General features: G+C 44.8%; 1 protein-coding gene across 5 annotated transcripts in view; it reads left to right on the top strand.

Annotated features, from left to right (window-relative positions):
- The window catches only part of drc9 (dynein regulatory complex subunit 9), a 40,300-nt gene extending 16,057 nt beyond the window's left edge, over positions 1 to 24,243 (top strand). For 2 of the 5 annotated variants that reach the window (XM_082183064.1, XM_082183062.1), the window contains 5 exons: positions 2,198 to 2,359; positions 2,687 to 2,761; positions 6,893 to 7,024; positions 7,137 to 7,238; positions 19,853 to 24,243. In XM_082183064.1, coding sequence (XP_082039190.1) covers positions 2,198 to 2,359; positions 2,687 to 2,761; positions 6,893 to 7,024; positions 7,137 to 7,238; positions 19,853 to 19,963 — 582 coding nt within the window. In that variant the 3' untranslated portion in view covers positions 19,964 to 24,243. The remainder of the gene's footprint in view (positions 1 to 2,197; positions 2,360 to 2,686; positions 2,762 to 6,892; positions 7,025 to 7,136; positions 7,239 to 19,852) is intronic. The other 3 variants (XR_014209447.1, XR_014209448.1, XM_082183063.1) reach the window with 3 other exon arrangements.
- Positions 24,244 to 24,685: the final 442 nt, after the last annotated feature.

Genomic DNA, 24,685 nt, shown 5'->3' with positions numbered 1-24,685 from the left:
CATATAAGGAGATAAAAAAAAAAAACACTGGATGGATTTTTATCATTTTATGATGGTTGTATACAGGCACTGCCAACACACATTTCAGTACAATTAACTTGTAAAAGTGCATGTACCATTATATGACCCCTTTAACACTAGTGATTTAAGGCTATGCGTGCCTTGGCTACCTTGCAGACCAGCTTAGCACTAGTGAGTTAAAGGACAAGTTCGGTATTTTACACTTAAAGCCCTGTTTACAGATCGTATCTGATGAAATAGAACGGTTAAGATTAAAATTTGGACACATGCTGCTGTCCCGAGAATTTTAGGTTTATTTCCACCCCCACCCCCACAATGGTTGTCTATATGCACTGGAAGATTCCGTCCTAAAAACACATTAAACTTTCGTTTACAAAGACGTGAAACTCACCGAGTGGTCAGGGGTGTTCACTGATATGTGCACTCAAAAATCGCTGAAAAAGATGCATTCCAACAGGTTTTATCATAGTTTTTGTCCAACTCCATTGACTTAATAGGACGTGCTGTGAGACCGCAGCACCTTTACGGTATTACTCCGCCGCTTCTTCTTCTGCTTCTTCTGTGTATTCAATGAAATGCCCGTGGTTTGCTTGCAATTGGCAAAGGTGCATTATCGCCACCAACTGGGCTGCAGTGTCTATTATTCAAGCTCTCAACGGAAGAATCACGGGTGTGACGCGTTTGGCAAAATAGGTCCACAAAAGCTAAATAAACCTAAAATTCTCGGGACAGGAGCATGTGTCCAAATTTTAATCTTAACCGTTCTATTTCATCAGATACGATCTGTAAACAGGGCTTTAAGTGTAAAACACCGAACTTGTCCTTTAACGCTATGTGTGTCTTGGCTGCATTGCCGACCTGCTTAACATTATATAAATGCATGCTATGTGTTCTTGTGAACAATAGATATAAAGATGGACAAGCTGATAGAGATAGGAACCCAGCAACCACCTGAGCAAGTATCATCAATAAGTCATTTGATAATGATTACAAAACCCTCATGGTCTTATTTGATAAATGAAAAGCCAATTGGAGTGATAATGTATGACATAATCTTGTTCTGACGCTGCATCAACATGTTAAGCCTAGCTAATGAAAACATTACCCTTGAAATAAAATAACGTCTTTTTTTTTTTGCTTATTTTTCTTTAACCTCCTCATCCATAGCTTAGATAGCGTATACTCACAGAGAAACAAACAATAGACCAATTGCTGCTTCATAGAAACAAATGCGTAACGCTCCAACTTATGCTTAGTAAATCACTCCACAAGACTATAAACAGAGGCTTAGTTTAACTGTATTGATTGTTGTTTTAGCATGACTCAAGCATCTGAATCAACCACACAAATTTAGCATAGCTAATAAAAACATTGCTCTTGGAAATAAATGAATGCGTTGTCAATAAACTTTTGCAGCTAAATCTATGAACGCTGTTTTAAGCGCAAATGCTTATATCACTTTAACTGTTTTCATATCCATGCTAACCCATATAAAACAGCGATGACATACAATAGTATGTCAGCAATACTGCTGCTGCATACAATAAACTGCTATATGCTTCAGTGATTCACTCGTGCAAATGTTAACATGACACTAGTTTAAAAAAATTCTAACATAAAGCTAGTTTAAAACTTGTAAAGATGGCTCCATTTAGGAATTAATAACTGGACCACACAATATGCACAGAGATGTGGAATAAAACATCAATCATTTATCTTAGATGTTGATTCTAGATGCGTTCTGAAAGCACGCTGCAGACTGCTAACAGCAACACTATCGGTATTTGTTTGAATGTTGAGCCGCAGCTCATTGGCCGCTGATGCAACAACAACCAATCAGCTTTGCTATGTAGATAATGATGTGATCGCTACCAAATGAGTTGGACCTATCAGCCTGCACCATCTAGAGTTTCATGCCATAACTAGGTAATGATATTTAGTGCCAGTTTATCAGAAAGCAAATGTTTCATGCAATATTCCAATTTTGCACATTAGTTAAATTCACAATCTTTGGATGGAAACATAGCTAATGTCACAATGCAAGGAATCCTAATTGTTGACAAAAGCTGATACACAAAAGTACTGCGTCATCTTTACTTTTGAACTTTGGTCTAAAATGTTGGACAAATACACATGTGGCTTTCAGTTTGGCTGAAAAAAACTATTTTCTTCCCAGAGGCTTGAGGAGTTGTTGGACTACCTGAGGGTGCAGGCACAGAACATGAGAGTGAGGACAAACCGACAAGAGAAATTTGTGAAGAGCTATGCCGAACAGCTAGTCTGCCAAGGGCTGAGACTCAACAGTCACAAGGAGAAAGAACTGGAAGATGAAGTTCGGGTGTGTGTTTGACAACTTGTTCTGCAACCTCTATGTTGCATCATTTTGTGTTACTTTTTAAACTTTCAGACAAGCCAACATTTAATTAACAATTTATAAGTCCATTCAGGAACAATGGCGTTTTTATTTTTATTTTAACTGCCACTGCCATTTTGGTCATTTTTACATCAATACGGTCAAGGGACAGAAGTCAGGACTTTTTAAATTCACTTTCCAATTAACAAGTTTATAATTCCAATTCCAATAATTCTGATACCCAAACATACTGAAAAACCCACATACCATCATATTTTGATTTACAACTTCCACCTTTGGTTGCACTCTCAGATGGTGCAAGAGAAAACCGAGGAGGAAAAGAATGTTCACATGGAGATGGAGAGCTTCCTAAAAAGACAACATGCAGTAAGTGAAATACAACTTAATTTTATGTAACGTAATTCATAAAGCTTTGTAAAACAAACTAGATTTGTACTTGCAGGGATGTGCACTTCTGATTGTACCCCAATTGGTATAGAGTAGGGTGTCAAGTCTTGCTCCTGGAGGGCCACTGTCCTCCAGAGTTTAGCTGCAAGCCAAATCAAGATCTTCAGGATATTCCCGTCAATGCGAGTCATATATAATTGAAAAAGCGATGATGGCAAATAACGTCAACTCAGGTGGACACCAACTGCGATCACATTAATCTTTTCAATGGCGCAATGGAGGACGAAGGCTCAACTCAATGTATTGATGATTTTTAAAGATGGTGTGGAAAGCAAAAGCTTGTATTGTAATTTCCTCCGCATCCATTGCAAATCGCGCCATTTTTACTTCCTTTTTCTGGATCAGTATGTCTACCTTGGATTGTTTCACCAAGTATATAGTGTAAATGCAGATCACTTTTCACTTTTAAAAGAAGATGTAAGCTGGTCATCAAACAAATTCAAAATAGTCAACAAATTGGAATTGGGCATCAAGACCAGCAGTGTAAATGCAGTCTTAGTAATAGTGTCATTTGAACTATGTTGGTTCAACATTATAGGACTGCTGTTAATGACGTCATGCACATGTGATGGAATAATAACTTATGTTATTTAATTCAAGATGGCAATTCATGTCTATTTTTGTTCCATTTGCCCTCTCTGATAAGGCCCCCTGAAATCATCCTAACCTTCCCCTTGTTATTATGACCGCCGCTAGCGTAGCTAGCCGGTCATATAGGGATTGTCAAAGTTTTTTTTTTTTTTTTTTTTCGTCACCTTACTGAATTTTTCGTCAACGATACCAGGGACACCGAAGCACCGGGGAACATGAAATTTGGTGGGCATGTAGCCCCACTAGACTTCTAAGGAAAAATTTCGTTTGGTCCCCGGGGGCCACTCCCCCCCCGCGCTGGGCCCCCCCAAACCCCCAAAAATGCAGTTTTTCCTAAATAACTACCTGAACCGTGGCACCGAGGATGAAGAAATTTTTATGGTATGTTGGTCTACTAGACTTTTACGGAAAAATTTAGTTTGGTCCCTGGGGGCCACTTCCCCCCCCCCGCGCTGGGGCCCCCTTAAATTTTTCGTCAACGATACCAGGGACACCGAAACACCGGGGAACATGAAATTTGGTGGGCATGTAGCCCCACTAGACTTCTAAGGAAAAATTTCGTTTGGTCCCCGGGGGCCACTCCCCCCCCGCGCTGGGCCCCCCCAAACCCAAAAAAATGCAGTTTTTCCTAAATAACTACCTGAACCGTGGCACCGAGGATGAAGACATTTTTATCGTATGTTGGTCTACTAGACTTTTACGAAAAAATTTAGTTTGGTCCCCGGGGGCCACTTCCCCCCCCGCGCTGGGGCCCCCTTAAATTTTTCGTCAACGATACCAGGGACACCGAAACACCGGGGAACATGAAATTTGGTGGGCATGTAGCCCCACTAGACTTCTAAGGAAAAATTTCGTTTGGTCCCCGGGGGCCACTCCCCCCCCGCGCTGGGCCCCCCCAAACCCAAAAAAATGCAGTTTTTCCTAAATAACTACCTGAACCGTGGCACCGAGGATGAAGAAATTTTTATGGTATGTTGGTCTACTAGACTTTTACGGAAAAATTTCGTTTGGTCCGCGGGGGCCACTTCCCCCCCCGCGCTGGGGCCCCCGTAAATTTTTCGTCAACGATACCAGGGACACCGAAACACCGGGGAACATGAAATTTGGTGGGCATGTAGCCCCACTAGACTTCTAAGGAAAAATTTCGTTTGGTCCTCGGGGGCCACTCCCCCCCCGCGCTGGGCCCCCCCAAACCCAAAAAAATTCAGTTTTTCCTAAATAACTACCTGAACCGTGGCACCGAGGATGAAGACATTTTTGTGGTATGTTGGTCTACTAGACTTTTACGGAAAAATTTCATTTGGTCCCCGGGGGCCACTTCCCCCCCCCCCGCGCTGGGGCCCCCGTAAATTTTTCGTCAACCATACCAGGGACACCGAAACACCAGGGAACATGAAATTTGGTGGGCATGTAGCCCCACTAGACTTCTAAGGAAAAATTTCGTTTGGTCCCCGGGGGCCACTCCCCCCCCCGCGCTGGGCCCCCCCAAACCCCAAAAAATGCCGTTTTTCCTAAATAACTACCTGAACCGTGGCACCGAGGATGAAGACATTTTTATGGTATGTTGGTCTACTAGACTTTTACGGAAAAATTTCGTTTGGTCCCCGGGGCCACTTCCCCCCCCGCGCTGGGGCCCCCGTAAATTTTTCGTCAACGATACCAGGGACACCGAAGCACCGGGGAACATGAAATTTGGTGGGCATGTAGCCCCACTAGACTTCTACGGAAAAATTTCGTTTGGTCCCCGGGGGCCACTCCCCCCCCGCGCTGGGCCCCCCCAAACCCAAAAAAATGCAGTTTTTCCTAAATAACTACCTGAACCGTGGCACCGAGGATGAAGAAATTTTTATGGTATGTTCGTCTACTAGACTTTTACGGAAAAATTTCGTTTGGTCCCCGGGGGCCACTCCCCCCTCCCCGCGCTGGGGCCCCCGTAAATTTTTCGTCAACGATACCAGGGACACCGAAGCACCGGGGAACATGAAATTTGGTGGGCATGTAGCCCCACTACACTTCTACGAAAAAAATTCGTTTGGTCCCCGGTGGCCACTCCCCCCCCCCGCGCTGGGCCCCCCCAAACCCCCAAAAATGCAGTTTTTCCTAAATAACTACCTGAACCGTGGCACCGAGGATGAAGAAATTTTTATGGTATGTTGGTCTACTAGACTTTTACGGAAAAATTTCGTTTGGTCCCCGGGGGCCACTTCCCCCCCCTGCGCTGGGGCCCCCGTAAATTTTTCGTCAACGATACCAGGGACACCGAAACACCGGGGAACATGAAATTTGGTGGGCATGTAGCCCCACTAGACTTCTACGGAAAAATTTCGTTTGGTCCCCGGGGGGATCATGTGTATGATTAACTTGACAACCTCTGGGGGTATCCTCTGCTAAGTTTTGTAGAATTTCATCCATGGGGGGGGTATAAAATAAATTCATTTATGTGCACATTTAGTGACTGTACACTCATTGGCCTGTAGATGGTGCTGTTGAGCGAAGGGTTGCTGGTTTAGGATGATACTGTCACACACACACATGCAGGAATACAAACAAACGCAAGCATGCACACACACTGACATCCACACGCACAGACACACACCCATACACACACATACAAATCCACATGCACAGACACACACACACACAAACACACACGCGCACACATGTACGCACACATACATACACGCACAGACACACACACACACAGACACACACATACACAAATACACACACATACACACACACACACACACACACACACACACACACACACACACACACACACACACACACACACACACACACACACACACACACAGACAGACATGCACATACTATTACTTTTTTTAGGTATATACATAAACACGCAATACAGCCAAATTACTCCACGTCATTTATTTTTGTGGAAAGCCAGTGCAGGCCTGAGCGGCGGTCATATTTTGTACCGCGATGCGGTACATCTAGTTGTGCTCCTGATAATGAGTAACTATGCTTCTAACCACAGTTCGAGAGTTGATGTTCCAACCAGACGACTTTACTATGCTGTTTGCGAATTTTATTTTGAACTATCCCTGTGTCCGAATGTGTATACGTCCCTACTTTATAGTAGGTGAAAAACAGAATGTGAGATGAGTAGTACATTCTTATTCATAATACTCATAATACAGTAGGCTACAAGTACCCAGATCACCTACTATATAACTTGACTTCCAGTGAGATTCTGAAGTGCACATCTGATAAACACTGTACTGTCCCATGAGGCCACGGAGAGGAGTTGAGAATTCTAACTCTAAGAAAGAATTTCCATGCTGCTCACCACTGAAACTTTGGTAATGAAGCTGGCTGACTAAATTGTCTTGTTGGTTATGCTTGGAGTTCTGTTTGTAAGCACTTTAATTAAGCCTATTCTGATGCAAATACACCAGGATTAATTGCTGTCACTGAACTGTTTGTGCCTAAAAGAACTTAGGGGAAAAGTTCCAGTTTTGGATCCAGCGGTATGAAAAAGACATGAAGGAGAAGGAGCAAGAGATCACTGCTCTAAAGAATAAAAGAAACAACAGCCAGGCACGAATTCAAGAGCTGTCCAAAAAGGTTTTTATATGAAAAGCATTTGCGTTACATGTTAACTGTAACCTGATTTGCATTCCTTTTAAAATTCCTTTTGAGAGAATCAGTATCAATAAGCTGCAAAAAACTTTCTCAGTGCAGAGACATGGAAGAGGTTATCACTGAGGACAGGATGGAGAAGAAATATTTGCGTACACAGCTGGAGAAAGAGCAGAAGGAGAGAGATGCAGCAACTAAGGTAACGTATAGCTTCATTCTAGGAGGTAAAAGGATAATGGCTATGAGAAGATGTATCATTTTATTAAGTCATTACTTTTGAAGCAGATAATGCTGTTACCAAATCTGGTATTTTCGGGGCTTAATGGAACTGATACTCTGTGTTTGGTGTTTTTTTTCAGCAACTTCATTAAATTGTTTGTGGAGTCAATTTTGTGCAATTTTGAGTATCATTTAGAATTTAAATGAGAATTCCAATTTATTCCCTGAATTTGAGTTTAATTTGAATTGAGGTTTAAACATAGTCTGGCTATCACCAGACCAAGCTCAATCTTTTAAGATTGAACATTGGTCTGGGGAGTCTGCTCTGTATTTTCTACTTGTGGCAACCACAGGGACAAAGGACACTATATATGTTATATGGTTTAGTTTAGACTACGCCACCCTGGGAATTTCACCCAGAGAATATTATCCGCGCACAGGTTCCCCACTAAAGACAGAAAAGTATGGAGACACGGGTATTTATACAAAATTACAAAAAAAAGTTTATTATAATAAAAAAACATACACAGAAAAAGGGACAAGCCTCAAACAGTCAAATACAATGTTCACAAAAAGGAAGCTGCGGCCTTGCAAGAGATATGCGTGTTCCCCTCACACACACTACACACTCACTCTCACAGCACAAAGAGCCCCAGTGAAATGATCAGTCACGGCACACGTTGTAGACACCACCACCAAAGATAGGAGGGAAACGATCAATTTCCTAAGCCAAAAAGGCCGCAGCTCTTGAAAAAGAACACTCTCCACACCACACACATACCACTCAGAAAAGAAAAGATTAATAAAAAGGTTATACAAGCTAACAGGTGGATGGCAAATACTCATCCACCTACAGGCCTTGACGTTCAACCTTAATAGGCCCAATCAAATAAAGAAAACAATTAAAGTAAACAAATTCAACAATCTTTTTACCAAAATCAACAAACAAGAAAAAAAGGTATTATGTTTTACACATAAATCAACACACTTCAAATGAATAAACAATATACAAAATAAATCAATTCACCAATATTATATTTACCAGACAATTTAAGACATGGAAAATTATACAAAAGAAAGAAAACCCACAAAATGAAACGCTCTCGGTTACTAACGTAACCTCGGTTCTCTCTAGATGAGGGAACGAGTGTTGCGTAAGCTAGCTTACGCTACGGGAAAAACCATTTTCTCGAGAATACTGAAGCCAAAAAATTATCCTTAATTTTTGCATTAGTTTAAAACGCATTGCTGCATAAGCAGACCTAGGCAGAGCGGCTCGCGCGCCTATTGGTTGCTCAGCAGCAACTGCTGCAACCTATCCAGGACCTGCTCGTGACGAAGCACCAATGAGGGCGCGGGCGCCCGTGCGTGCCACGTCCCGCCAGAATGGGCGTGGCTACAGGCTATAAAAGCAGGCCCGTGAGGTTGTTCTCTGGTTTTTCAATCTGAAGCGAACCAGAAGTAGCACAAGCACGGCAGGGTTACGCAACACTCGTTCCCTCATCTAGAGAGAACCGAGGTTACGTTAGTAACCGAGAGCGTTCTCTTACGAGAGTACTCTCGTGTTGCGTAAGCTAGCTTACGCTACGGGAACCCAATGTAAAACGCCGTGCGTGCTAGAGAAGGTCCACATGCACGTTCCCAAGGGCATGTGCCCGGGGACAAACGTAAGTGGTAATATCTGGGCCGATGAGGGTTGGGCCCAGGGAGAGATAACCATTCCAGAGTGTGGGAATGGGTGCTTAATACAATAGAACAGCCAGGTACATCCGTGGGCTGAACTAATAATGATAACACTGCCTGTCAGCCACCTGAACCCGAAGGACAGGTGAAAAAAGATCACAGACAGGAAGACCTGGTCTGTCGATCTGGAGCCTGTGTATAACACAAACCACACACAGTTTGTGTCGATCTGCAGCGAGAGCGAACAGAGCTAGTATGTTAGACTGACAACAGTTTAGCCTGTAGGGCAGGCACCTCCAGGTTATAAAACCTGATAAATGTAGACGGAGAGGCCCAGCCCGCCGACGTACAAATATCATGGAGCGAGACCCCGCGAGACCACGCCCACGACGAGGCCATGCCTCTGGTGGAGTGCGCTCTGACGCCCAGAGGGCAATGAAGGTTCTTAGACCTATAAGCCATAGCGATAGCGTCAACTATCCATCTGGACAGGCTCTGTTTCGATGTGGCTAAGCCCTTAGTGCGGCCACCGAACGAAACGAAGAGCTGCTCTGACTGCCTGAAAGCATCAGACCGTTCGACATATATTCTCAGCGCCCTGACGGGGCAGAGAAAATTCACATCGTCCTCACCCTCAGATCTCGGAAGAGCTGACAGTGAAATGATCTGTGATCTGAACGGAGTGGAAAGCACTTTGGGGACATAACCGTGCCTCGGTTTAAGGATGACTTTAGAGTCATTAGGCCCAAACTCCAAGCACGAAGCACTCACAGAGAGCGCGTGAAGGTCACCCACTCGCTTAACTGAAGCGAGAGCCATGAGAAAAGCGGTCTTCAGTGAAAGATACCGCAAATCCACGGACTGGAGGGGTTCAAAGGGTTCGCCCTTCATGGCTTCCAGGACCAAGGAGAGGTCCCAGGCTGGAACCAGAGGGGGCTGAGGAGGATTTAACCTCCTAGCTCCTCTTAGGAACCTAACAATGAGGTCGTCTCTACCCAGTGACTGGCCATGCAAAGGTTTTGTAAACGCCGCAATGGCCGCCACATACACTTTGAGCGTGGAGGGGGACCTGCCCTCGTCCAAAAGCTCTTGCAGAAAGGAGAGAACCTCTGCAACGCTACAGCGCTGTGGGTCTAAGTTTCGGGCCAAGCACCAGCCGGAAAACACTGACCATTTAGAGGCGTAGAGCCTTCTCGTAGAGGGTGCTCTAGCCTGAGTAATTGTGTTCAACACTGCCGCTGGGAGGTCAGCGGGTACCCGTTGATGGCCCATGCATGCAGGGCCCATAAGTCGGGGCGCGGGTGCCAGATCGCGCCCCTGGCCTGGGAGAGGAGATCTTTCCTCACCGGAATCGGCCACGGGGTCGTGCTCGTCAGTTGCATCAGCTCTGAGAACCACACTTGATTCCTCCAGAGCGGCGCCACGAGGACCACAGAGCATTTGCTCTCCCTGATGCGCTTGATTACCTGTGGTAACATCGCGATCGGGGGAAACGCATAGAGCGGACGGCTGGGCCAGTCGTGGGCCAGCGCATCTCTCTGTTTCGTGAAGAATACTGGGCAGTGCGCGTTCTCCGTCGACGCAAAGAGGTCGACCTCCGCTCTGCCGAAGATGTCCCATAGTAACTGGGCTATCTGAGGGTGCAGGGACCATTCCCCGGGGGGAACGTTGTCCCTGGACAGCATGTCTGGGCCCACATTTTGGGAGCCCGGGACATGTGATGCTCTCAGTGAGCGCAGGTTGTGATGGGCCCACAAGAGGAGGCGTTCCGCCAGCTTGTGAAGGCTCCGTGACCTGAGACCGCCCTGGCGGTTGATGTATGACACCACTGACATGTTGTCCGTGCGGACCAAAACGTTGTGGCCTTTGAGGAGGGGGAGAAAGTATCTCAAGGCATTTTCGACCGCTTTCATCTCCAGACAGTTTATGTGTAGGCGCCTTTCTGAGGCTGCCCACAGACCAAACACTGGTCTGCCCTCGTAGAGGGCGCCCCAACCTGAGTTGGATGCGTCTGTCGAGATTACTTTTCGTCTCGAAGCCATGCCCAGATCCACTCCTGACTGATACCAGTCTGCCGCCTTCCAGGGATTCAGTGCTGTGACACAGTTCTGAGTTACCCTGAGGCGAACGCGGCCAGCGGACCATGCTCGCAGCGGGACCCGCGTCTTCAGCCAGTGCTGCAGCGGGCGCATGAAAAGCAAGCCCAGCTGAAGCACTGCCGAGGCCGAAGCCATAAGACCCAGCATCCTCTGAAAACGTTTGAGAGGAAAAATGCTGCCGGTCCTGAAAGCTGCAGCTGAGCGCTGAATCTGCAGCGCGCGCTGTGACGTCAGCCGCACTGTCATTGACACAGAGTCTAAGTCTGTTCCCAGAAAAGAGATTCTCTGGCTGGGAGACAGTAAACTCTTGGTCCAGTTGATTTGGAGACCCAAATCCCGTAAATGGTCGAGTAATAGAGCCCTGTGCGCTATTAACTCTGACTCTGACTGGGCTAGAATAAGCCAGTCGTCCAGATAGTTCAGTATTCGCATCCCCCGTTGTCTCAGGGGAGCGAGCGCTGCATCCATGCACTTCGTGAATGTACGGGGTGCTAAGGACAGACCGAACGGCAGGACGGTGTACTGATAGCTCAGCCCCTCGAAGGCGAATCGCAAGAAAGGCCTGTGATGGGGCGCTATTTGAATCTGAAAATATGCGTCTTTCAGATCCACAGAGATAAACCAGTCCCTCGGGCGAATTTGCGCGAGAATCTGACTGGTCGTGAGCATTTTGAACGATCTCTGCATAAGGGCTCTGTTCAGCCGTCTGAGATCTAGGATGGGTCTGAGACCGCCATCCTTCTTTGGAACGAGGAAATATCTGCTGTAAAAACCTGCCTCGCTCAGTGTGTGAGGGACGGCTTCTACGGCTCGTTTCTCTAACAGTTTCGCAATCTCGGCGCGAAGTAGGTGTGCTACTTCGTTGTTCACCGTGGTTTCGACCCTGGCTCGAAAGCGAGGGGGTCTGCGAGCGAACTGTAGTGAATAGCCTCGTTCTACCGTGTTCAGTACCCATTCTGACACGCCCGGCAGCTCCCTCCATGCCTTTATGTGAAAAGCTAGAGGGAGAATAACGCGCGGGCTGTTGTCGCTGTGTGTGTGTGTGTGTGGCACATATCTCACAGCGCCTGAGAGAGAGCGCGCGCTCATGGAGGCGCGCGCGCTTCGCACACATAACACAGCTCGTGTCTGGTAGAGGGTGATTTGCACACGGGACACGTTTTGTGTTTATTGACGGGGGCTCTGAATGAGTGCTTATCACAGAGCAGCCCGTGTTTGTGTGTAGGGATGAGCGCTGTACAGCGGGCACCTTTCCCACATTCAAAACACACACGGCGTGAGCCGAGTTTATGGATATGGGCCGTGAATGAGTGTGAGTCACTGAGTCGGCCGTGTTTGTATGTAGGCGCGAACACTGTGGAGTGGGCACATGACCTACATTTATTACACCATCGGCGTGAGCCGGATAAACAGACAGAATGCTCTTTCTGTGATTTATTTGGGCGGCCGTAAAATGGCCTTTGGGTACAGGCGAGCGTGTTGTGTAACGGGCTCGTTGGCTGTGAAATACACATCTCCAGTCACCTCTGCTGAGGGAACTGTGAGAGCGAGGCGCGCTGATTTTGATGGCGGTCCGGCCGCAGCGGGACTCGCCCATCTTCGTCTTCCTAACGCGGTCAGGAAGACTTTGAGGGCTCTGCCTTCAGCACAATCTTGGACCGGGGTCCCCGAGGGGGAGGCGGTCTGTGGCGGCTGGAAGAGCGTGAGCGCTGGGAATCCCTCGGCTGACGGCGCTGTGAGGCTGACGGCGGGGGAGGCTGTGGCGCTGATTTCCGGTTGGGCGGCTGTTTAGAGCGACCCGTAGCGGAACTGGAGCGCTTCGGCAAGAAATGCCGCATAGCCTGGGAGGTTTTCTGAACCTCGGAGTACCGTTCCGAAAACCCCTTGACAGCCGGGCCGAAGAGACCGGATGGCGCCACGGGCGCATCGAGGAAAGTGGCTCTGTCGGACTCCTTCATGTCGGACAGCGTTAACCACAAGTGTCTCTCGGTGACAGTGAGAGACGCCATATTCCTCCCGATGGCCTGAGCAGCGGACTTAGTGGCTCGTAGCGCTAAGTCGGTCGCGCTCCTGAGGTCATTAAAATTCTCAGGGTTCGGGCCCGCCTCGTCCATTTTACGGAGAAGGTCGGCCTGATACACCTGAAGCACGGCCATCGTGTGAAGTGCGGACGCGGCTTGACCGGCGGCGGTGTAGGCGCGACCGATCAAAGCCGAAGTAGTCCTGCAGGCTTTGGAAGGCAGTGAAGGATGAGACTGCCATCTGTCGGAAGGCGGGCAGAGGTGCGTGGCTACCGGTTCCTCGACCGGAGGAATGCAGAGGTAGCCCTTGTCTTTCGCGCCGTCTACTAGAGAGAGCGTCGAAGAGACAGTAGAACGCAGCCTGGCAGAAAATGGCGCCTTCCAGCTCTTAGTGAGCTCCTCGTGGAGCTCCGGAAGAAAGGGGGCAGGCCTCGTGTGAGGCGTCGAGCGGCGGCCTGGCAGAAAGCAACCGTCCAGCCTGCTGGGTGCAGGCTCGTCAGGAAGCGACCAATCGAGGCCGAGGTCCTCCACGGCCTTGGTAAGCAGGCGAAGAAGCTCTGCGTCGAACGTAGACCGCACACCGCTCGATTCCTGAAGAGAAGGGGCGGGGTCCGGAATGGAGCCCGACCAGCCTTCGCAGTCAGAAGCCGGGATAGAGCAGCTGTCCCCTTCTGCGTCATCTCCCCCCGACTCGATATCCACAGCGGGCGGCTGGCCGGCCGTGATAGAGGTGGGGGATGCAGAGAGCGATGCACACGGGGAGAGATCCGGCATGCAAGCGCTCGCGGCAGATGCCTCCGGTGTTCTCTGTGAACGGCGCTTTTTACGGCGCGGCCCAGAAGAGAGAAGCGGAGAAGCGGGATCCACGCTGAAAGATGCTAGGCGAGCCCGCAGGGTCGCCATAGACATCACTTCACATTCCGGGCAGCCGCCCAGGGAAAGCGCGTGGTCCGCGTGTGTCTGTCCCAGGCAGGAAACGCACAGGATGTGGCGGTCCCCGTCGCTGAGATCGGCTCGGCAGGAGCCGCACTTTTTGAAAAGAGGCATTTGCAACAACGCCTCGCTCTTTTAGATGCAAGCGTGTGTAACGTAACACGCTGTAATGAAAAAGGATATTCGGCGCCGGATAGCGCAGCAGGAACGGCAGAGGAAGCGGCGAGATGGCCGGCTTGAAGCTCGTCCCGCTGAAGGCTCTTCGACGGCGCAGCTTCTCCGGAGAACAGCGAGGTGAGTGTCCACTTCGCTGAAGAGTTGAAAAATCAGAGAACAACCTCACGGGCCTGCTTTTATAGCCTGTAGCCACGCCCATTCTGGCGGGACGTGACGCGCACGGGCGCCCGCGCCCTCATTGGTGCTTCGTCACGAGCAGGTCCTGGATAGGTTGCAGCAGTTGCTGCTGAGCAACCAATAGGCGCGCGAGCCGCTCTGCCTAGGTCTGCTTATGCAGCAATGCGTTTTAAACTAATGCAAAAATTAAGGATAATTTTTTGGCTTCAGTATTCTCGAGAAAAGGGTTTTTCCCGTAGCGTAAGCTAGCTTACGCAACACGAGAGTACTCTCGTAAGAGAACCACAAATTACTCCTTCTGCAAAACAAGATATCAAAATGAAAGAAAACGATAATTTGAGATCTTAATATGGGCAAAATACCCACTGAGGAAGTGTGTGTAAGCAGAAAATATGAAGATGTAACAAAGCACAGCAGTATCAAAACATTGTATCACAGCAGTATCAAAATGGCCTATGACAAAACAGCGGTGACACTACACGAACTGTAGTTCTCCTGAAAGTCACACAAATAATTAAGACAACACATATAAATTGTAAAATGAGAAATTAAATAGTGACCTACCGTAGCTGCGAGGCCAGGCCCCCGAAAGGGCATCCCCTCAATAGTTTAATACAATCGTCATTCACACACCAAATCACAAACTAACAAAACAAATGCAGGAGAGTTGCCACTTAACCAGTTGCTACACTTTAATAAGGCAAAAACAATAAATTAAAACCTGTCATACCCGCACCTGAAGTCCACAGACGCCCGCACAACAGCCATCCGAATGAAGCCAAAACAACATTTGTAATAAAACGCAATGGGAAATTGTTGTCCGCCCGGAACGGTCACAGCCGCGTGCAGCAAGAAGCAAACAGGCCAGAGTTCACAAAAGACACGCTAGTAGCGGTCACAGCAGCGTACAGCGTGCAGCATTAAGCAAGCAGGCGAGAGTTCCCAAAATAACGCGCTGGGAGCGGTCACAGCAGCGTACAGCATGAGGCAAACAGGCGAGCATTCACAGAAGACGCGCAAGGAGCCTGAATACACGCGCAGGTTAATGACGTCACCTAACTTAGAATGCGGACAAATGGGCTTTCAGCTCATTATGCCACATACTGCACAAGAGGCGTGATCAACAGGCATAGTTCAATTGACTCTGTACGCAATTGGCTCAAAGTGCAGTGTCAACACATAAAATGACACAACATAATAAACAGACAAGCAAGTGCCACATAACAACTTAAAAGTAAAATGCTGTACATTAAAAGTCTATACAAAAATGTAAAATGCCTGGTTTAAAGTGCTTTGTCTAAAGTGATCACAGCTTGGGGAAAGAAACTGTTTAAATGGCGATCAGTAGAACATTTGACAGAGCGATAATGGGAAGCATTTCAAAAAAGGCCCCTGCAGGATGGCCTGAGGCATCATTAGCAAGTTGTAAAGCTCGGTTCAAGAGTCTAGCTTTATATGTGGCCTCCAGGAACGGCAAAGTGCAGCCAATGGTCCTGCTGGCTGAGCGGACCACTTTATTCAAAGCCTTCTTCTCTTTCAGAGTGAGATTACCAAACCACACAGTAATACAACTGGTTAGGACACTCTCAATTACACAATAGTAAAAGTTCAAAATAATCTTATGGCGCTTTTCCATTACCAGTACCAGCTCAACTCGACTCGACTCGACTCGACTCGACTCGGCTCGCTTTTCGCTCCGTTTTCCATTGCAGATAGTACCTCCACAATAGTACCTGGTCGTCATAGCGACGCCGCAGGAAGCTGCCGTGACTTAATCTTCTACGCGACACACACCCGCTACCCACACACACAGGACAATGGAGGAAATCGAGTGTATGCTGTTTTTGGATGTTTTTGTTTTTGTTTTTGCTGTTTTTTATTCAGGATACTCCGTCTGACGCATGCAATGATGACGCAGTGAATAGTGACGATTCTCTCTGACCAATCAGCAGTCTGCCGTGTTTTCACGTCACATTTTAGTATCGCCTCAGCTCGCTTAGAACCTCGCCGGAGGTGGTACGAAAAAAAGTACCTGGAAGCAGGTACAGGTACAACTTTTACACAGTGGAAAACCAAACAGAGCCGAGTCGAGTCGAGTTGAGCCGAGCCGAGGCGAGCTGGTACTGTGTAGTGGAAAAGCGCCATTAGTATTTTGAGTAAACTCTCGAAGCCTACGTAAAAAGAAGAGGCGCTGTCTCGCATTCTTAGCAATGTTAGTCGTATTAGAGCTCCAATTCAAGTCGTGAGAAAGAGTCACACCCAAGAATTTACATTTACATCAAAATCATGGATAGTAATAGGCAACTGATTCCTATTGTGACAAAAATCAATAACAAGTTCACACGTTTTTGAAATGTTCAAAAGCAAGTTATTTTCTTTACTCCATTGAACAACATTCTCCACCTCCTCGCGATAATGAGATTCATCATTTGAACTAATCAGCCCAATGATAGTTGTTTCATCGGCATATTTGATTTTATCATGAGATGCTACAAGGTCATGAGTGTACAATGTGAACAGGAGGGGGCTCAAAATACACCCCTGCGGTGAACCAGTGCTAACATGCAGCTCATCAGAAATGCAACCATTCATTTTGACCCTTTGTGGTCGACAAGTCAGAAAATAAAAAATCCATTTACAAATGGCATCAAGTCCAAGACATTTCAGTTTGTGGATGAGCTTTGTTGGGACCATTGAATTAAAAGCTGAACTGTAGTCTATGAATAGCATTCTAGCATATGATTTATGTACATCAATAAATCATCAGCCCAATGATGATTGAAAAGATCATGAAAAGACCATGCAAATGAACTTAAAGCTGCAGTCGGCAAGTCTGGCAGATTGGGTCGATTAGCCAAAATTTTGAATGTTTACAACTCTCATGCCCCTCCCCACTACCAGCGAGCACCCTCCCATCGAGGTCGTGCTCGTCAGTGCGTCACTGTGCGTGTGTACCTGATTTTCTGTGAACGCGTCCGTCTCTTCAGCATCTATCAACACCATGGACTCGGAGGTAGGCTGCCCTGGCTAATCTATCCATATATAGCAATAACCGAGGAATTGGAAGCTTGTTAGTAGATTTTCTCTCCGCCATCACGCTTCATGCAATCTCCAGGCGAACTTCAGGCGTGGCGTGTGCATGTGATATTAACGTGCGCGAGTGAGGGGGGGATCTGTGGCGTGTGCACGACCTGTGATTGACAGTCAGATCTCACACCCCCCTGCGCTGATTGGACCCGATGATCCGGGAGCGGTGGATTTTTGCAAAACAAATAACACGCTCCAGGTGGAGTTAGAAGCTCGGTTTTTTTTCTAAAACCATCTTATTTATGTTGTTCTGTCGGATTATAGTGTTCATTTCACTGAATATGATCAAAAAATTTTTGCCGACGGCAGCTTTAACAGAACATAAAAGTGACAGTGCGTGTGTGTGTGTGTGTGTGTGAGAGAGAGAGAGAGAGAGAGAGAGAGCGAGAGAGAGAGAGAATGTATAGGTAGAATTTTAAAAGTTCAATAATTTTTATTTAAATAAATAATTTTCCAGAATGCAGTAATTGATCTGAAAATTAACTGATAAAAAAAATATTTTGTGGTGCTTTATGTCAAAATTAAACTTAGTTTTGAGAGCTGTAAATTTTAACAGCATAAAAAAAGGAAAAAAAAGTATTTAACAATAATTAGGCATAATTAGTCATATTAGGCATACATTTTATTATTTGTCTAGTCTCAAAACTTGTGTTAAGGCCTGTTCACACCAAGAACAAAAACTCTACCGATAACTATTTTGATAACCATATTAGCATCCACCTCATTGGACAATTAATAAACTATTCAGTTATGTTCTAATTACATAATGCCACACTCGTGTAGTTGTAGCACCATCCAAAACATGCTTGACACAGGTAAAATAAAGACAAGGAATCTTTAATGAACACGGAGATTACTCAGGAGACCAATTAAACACAATCTACACATAAATAATGATAATAACAGGAAACCAAACAAAACAGGGAGTATACATGTACATTTATAACATTATAACAGTACTCCATATGTAACAATACTCCACCCTTCCCAGAAGGTGCGTCCTTGTGCCGTAACTTAGTAGTCCAACAGTAGAGGGAGGGAGGGGGCAGAAGTGCGACAGATAGCACCCTGGATTAGCTGGCAGAGAGTGATTCCATGGTGAAATGGAGCACTGATGGATGTTCCAGGTAGATCCTGGGAACCTACTGATGGAGGCTAAGCTGGAAGACATAGAGACCCAGGCGGAAGGGGTGGAAGGCTGAGGTGCAGTTGGAGGCCCGGCAACCATGTTGGAGCCGAGGAAAAGCAGAACCGGGGTGGAGCTGATGTGCTGACAGGCTAATGTGGATTCATGGGCCTGAAAGCCCGAGGTGAAGCCGAGGAATCCGCATCACCATGCCGAGCTGTGGATCGGGAAGCTTGAGGCAGAGTCGGAGGGCTAGAGAGCTTGTGGAGAGGGTGGAGCCGAGGAGCGACACCAGTGTAGACAGCAGTTCCAGGAGGGTCAAGACCAGGGAGTCGGGCAGGACTGACTGGGCACAGTAGCTAGGAGATTGGGCGTGTAGTTGAGGAAGGACTCCGGGTGAAATCGGAACATCTAAACAGCCGGACAGGACCAGCAGAGAAGAAGAGAATTCGAGGATGGGGACTAGGGTGGGACGTGGATCTTTGGATCATCCAGAATTTCAAAATAAAAGTCAAAATAACAAAACCTAACCATAACACATAATTGCAGCACACACTTTAAAGTATGGAAGGATTTTGATTGGCTTTCATTGTTTTCCTAGTTTACAAACTGGTAAAAAAAAAAAAAAAAGTAATAAAAAATGAAAAAAAAAAAAAAAGATATATATATATATATATATATATATATATATATATATATATATATATATTATTCTCTTAGAGTTAGAATTATTTTTTAAACTTAATGGTTATGATTATCATAGTTATCGTTCATGGTGTAAACAAGCCTTTTGACTAATGAAATCTTTTGTCTTTTTTTTTTTTTTTGTCTTATTGTGCTAATTATTTCCTTACATCAGTAAAGTATTTTTCTTTTGTTATTATTTCCTATTTTTAACAGCAGCTCGTTCATTTTTGAGCAGCTCATTTTTAAGGCTTTATTTATTTATTTATTTTATTCTGAATTCAGTCCAATCCTTTTGTGGTATATATATATATTAAATTTCATGTCAGCTCATTAAGCTGTTGGCATGTTACACAACAATGCTTTGAACATTTCAAAAAGCATTTATACTTCAATCAGAAAACTACTACTACTAATAATAATAATAATGATAATAATAATAAAGAAAAAAAAAAACTTAGCTACAATAGTTGCATACTCACTTTTGGTGCTAGGCAAAAACAGAATCGTCCACACATTTGCAATATGGGTAAGACAATTTTAAAACATAGGTATGTCTAATCCCTAATATACTTAATTATCTTTTGTTTCATGTATCTCTTTTCAGATCCAAGCCTGGTGGCGGGGGACTCTCGTACGCAGAGGACTGGGTTCACCAAAGAAAGCAACCAAATCCAAGTCTAAAGGTGGCAAAAAAGGCAAAAATAAGAAGAAATAATGACTGTCACAATATACATTTAAACAAACAATAGACAATTAAAGTCATTGCCAGAGCATCAGCAGATTGACTGTTTGATGATCAAAAATGTAATTTTAAAAATTTTTAAATAAAAAATTAAAATCCCATGTTCTGGGAGATGGTTTATGAGAGGAGGGAATACTAACATTATTAGTGTTTATAGGTGAAAACTAACACTAAAAGGTCACTCATGTTAGTACAAACAGTTAGAGAGATGTGGGTTTAAAATTTAAATAAATCTCTTTATTAAGAAGACAAACAATGAAAATAAAATTGATGAAATTATCTGGAACCTGTCAAATTGAGATGGCCTTCTTTAAAGAAAAGAAAAAGAGGATCAAATCAGGATTACAATGAGAGGGTCAGACTAGTAAAGGACACAAAGGGTGCAGAATGATGCTAGTTGAATGATGATAGTACTTGAATCTTAGTCCTACTTAGTCCTTATTATGAGCTTGGCCCACTCTAGCAAACAAACCGTGCCCCAGTATGCTCAGTTTTATCGCCTACTGTTTCATCTCACACACAGTCTAAGATACTCTTAAAAGTATTGTGAATATTGTGCATACACACTGACCTGATACATGGAATTCCATTCTAAATTCTCAATGTTCTATATTTAGTGTTACACATCAACTTGCCGCATTACACAGCTACTTGCCGCATAAGTAAATAATTAAACATGAAATACTGATCTGAATCGAAATATTTTATTAGCTCTTTAAACACAGAGTTTTAGCTCTTTAAACACAACAGTTGCTAGCAAGCGGCAAGTCCAAACTAGATGGACATTTAAAGGACAATGATAACACCATGCAGCCACAACAACCTCTGCTCGCGGACACAATCTCAGTTGAGCCCTGCCCACAGAGATCACCACAGACAGACTGTGAGATATTAGAACTGCTCCAAGATTCAGCACCCAAGGACGACATCCTGGAAAACAGCCAGGGAAGCCAGGACAGCATATTACAGCCTCCAATAACACCAGGGCAACAGCCCCTCTCACCAGACATGTTATCCCTCTCTCCAGCATCTCCACTTCTGTGCTTCTCAGAGAAAATGGAAGAGCTGGTGTATGCTGGAACTAAACTATCCCACTCTTTTGCTGCGAGCCCCCAGATATCAAGCAAAAAACGTCAGGCCCCCCAGACACCAAAGCCTGCGGGCCCAGCTCGCCCTCCCCCTCCTCCTGTGAGAGCTGTTCAGCCTCTGCCACAACGCCAGGGCCCACACCCTCCCCCATCTGCTCGAGGTGAACCAAAAACAACTGATATCTGCTCTCAGTGATATGTGTTGGGTCCCCGCTATGATAACAGTAACTTTCTCAAATGTTTACAAAACAAGCTGGAACCCAGTGTGCCTGTATCTTTCTCTTTTGCTGTTCTATTATATGATAGAAAGTCTAAGGCCTTCAATAGCCGTACAGCAAACCCAACTAATCTGGTGCCTATGACACGTCAAACTAAGATTGCTGTGGGGACAAAAAAAGTAAGACTGTTAAGTTAGCACTTTTAAACATCCGCTCAGTGATTTATTTAAAAATAAATAACTTCTAGTCAATGACTTAATAACCACAAACAACCTAGATTTTATGTTTCTAAATGATACATGGCTAGAAGACAGCTGTAGTGCAACAATCCTCAATGAAACATCCCCTCCTAACTTTACTTTTATGAGTGTCTGCAGAGCAGGTAGAAGAGGTGGGGGTGTATCTGTTCTTTTTAAAGATGTCTATCAATGTAAGCAAATATCATTTGGGAATTACCCATCTTTCGAATATCTGGGTATTGTGTTAAAAGGTGCTCCACGCATTTTACTTATCATTAGTTGCAGGCCTCCAAAATACTCTCCAGCCTTTGCTGAGGACTTTACTGAACTGTTATCAACAATTACCTCTAGGATTAATGGTACCTTTAAACGTACCTTTTGTACGGTGGCCGAGAGGTTCAAAACAAATCACAATTACAAAAACAAAATAACAAATCCAAAAACAAAACAACAAATTATAAACACAATGGCAAGTCTAAAAACAAAATAACAATTCAGAAAACAAAATAACAATTCAGAAAACACAACGACAATTCAGAAAACACAATGACAATTCATACAAAACAGAAAAGGTAGGCATATTTTGAGAATGGCATAGCCTACTTATCGCTGATTGGACGAGACACCTGTCAATCAAGAAATTTGTGATCAACTTTGTTTTGCTAAATGCAAAAATGGAACACATTAAACGTTTCTTTGAAGAAGGACATTCATATGCCGTGACTGTGGACATGCTGGCGACATACCACGACATTAAAATGAGCTTGCGCTCTTTAAAAACACACCTGAAGGATGCAGGTATGTTCAGAAGAAAGAACTATTCGCCGATAAATGATGTAAGGAATGCTATAAGAGCAGAGCTGCGTGGACCAGGACAGTTGTTCGGCTACCAGACAATGTGGTTAGTACTTCTGCAGAAACACAAGTTGCGTGTTAAACATGATTACATTATGCGGTTGCTGCAAGAACTCAACCCACAAGGGACAGAACAGAGGACACGTCGTAGATTCATTAGGCGTACCTATCACTCCATGGGACCGAACTATCTTTGGCATGTTGATGGCTACGATAAACTAAAGCCATTTGGTTTCGGCATATCCGGATGCATTGATGGTTTTTCTAGACGTGTCCTCTGGCTTACTTGTGGGCATACTAACAATGACCCTGCTGTTATTGCACATAACTATACGTCCTGTGTACAACGCCTTGGCACCCATGAGACTACGAACGGACTGTGGAACAGAAAATGGGACAATGGCAGCAATACAGTGCAATCTCCGTCATCACCACAGAGACTACTATGCTGGCTCAAGAAGTCACATGTATGGTACATTAATGAGCAATTAACGCATTGAATCTTGGTGGTCCAGCTTTACGAAAGCAAGGTTTGTGTTTGTTTCATATTCTTGAGCATTGACAAAATCTCAGTAAAGTGATGCCTTAGTTACACTATTGCAACTAGTACATTGTAACATTTTAATTAAAAATAAATCTATCACAATAACACGCAAAATGATTTAAGAACAAATTTGATGTGTCTGGACTTTTTGTGTTCTAGGGCTCAGTTCTGGATAGAACTCTTTGGGGACCTCAGAAATGAAGGACACTTCAATGGCAGCAACGGACACCAGTTCCTGCTACAGTTCTGCTTCCAAAATGATCTGCAGGCGGACTTGGATGAATGTGTAGAACTTTGGAATAAGCACAGGATTAGGCCCTCTAGACTTGCAATGTGCCCTGGAGGGGTACCAAATGAATTGTATCATCTACCACACAGGTCAGCAAATCAAAAATCTACACAAATTTCATTTTATAACAGTAATTTAATAAGCTTGTTTAAAATACACTACTACAAAAATCACATTGTATAAACGTGTATGCTAAATACATTTACACAGAAATTTAACTTTCAGGTATGGATCAAGGGATTGTGGCTTTGCAGTTGACGAAGGCGAGTTAAAGGATTAGTTCACCTCAAAATGAAAATTTCCTGAAAATTTCCTCACCCCAATGCCATCCAAGATGTTCATGTCTTTCTTTCTTCAGTGGAAAAGAAATTAAGTTTTTTGAGGAAAACATTTCAGGATTTTTCTCCACACAATGGACTTCAACGGTAACCAAATTGTTGAAGTCCAAATCAATGCAGTTTCAAAGGGCTTTGAAGTGCTTTAAAGGGCTCTGCACGATCCCAGCTGAGGAATAGGGTCTTATCTAGCGAAACGATCGGTCATTTTCTAAATAAAATAAAAATGTATATACTTTTTAACCACAATTGTTCGTCTTGTGCTGGTCTGCGACGTGCCAGGCATTACGTAATCACGTTGGAAAGGTCACGCTGGACGTAGCGGTCTCCTCCATCTTCCTAAGGTCTTCATCTGTGTACTCCGGTTCAAAAAGGTAGGGTAGGGTGAAAAACTCCATCTCATTTTCTCCTCCAACTTCAAAATCGTCCGACATCATTGTTTTACCTTTTTTGTTAAAGGGCTTTTGTATTAGTCTTCGCATGTTCACTTTGTAAACAATGGGGCGGTACTTCCGCCTACGTCCAGCGTGACCTTTCCAACCTGATTACGTAATGCCTGGCGCGTCACAGACCAGCACAAGAGGAACAATTGTGGTTAAAAAGTATATACATTTTTTTTTTATTTAGAAAATGACCAATCGTCTCGCTAGATAAGACCCTATTCCTCAGCTGGGATTGTGCAGATCACTTTGAAGCACTTCAAAGCCCTTTGAAACTGCATTGATTTGGACTTCAACAATTTGGTTACCGTTGAAGTCCATTGTGTGGAGAAAAATCCTGAAATATTTTCCTCAAAAAACTTAATTTCTTTTCCACTGAAGAAAGAAAAACATGAACATCTTGGATGGCATTGGGGTGAGTAAATTATCAGGAAATTTTCATTTTGAGGTGAACTAATCCTTTAAGTGCTTTTCCAGAGTCAAGGCTGACAACACAATTATGTGGCGATAAAAACATCTAGGAATATCTAGAATTTGTAATGGAACACAATCAGTTACAGTGGCCAGAGAATTGGGAGGAAGCATTACAACTCTACTTCACAATGAAGGAAACAGCAGGTCTATGAACATGAGTGTTTTAAAAATGACAGTTGAAACCAAAGAGTACAGCCTGGGAATAACTTATTT

This window comes from Leuciscus leuciscus, assembly GCF_965113295.1.
Source record: "Leuciscus leuciscus genome assembly, chromosome: 10".
Classification (NCBI taxonomy): domain Eukaryota; kingdom Metazoa; phylum Chordata; class Actinopteri; order Cypriniformes; family Leuciscidae; genus Leuciscus; species Leuciscus leuciscus.
The sequence above is the reverse complement of the archived record's forward strand: the minus strand, read 5'-3'. Positions and strand labels throughout refer to the sequence as shown.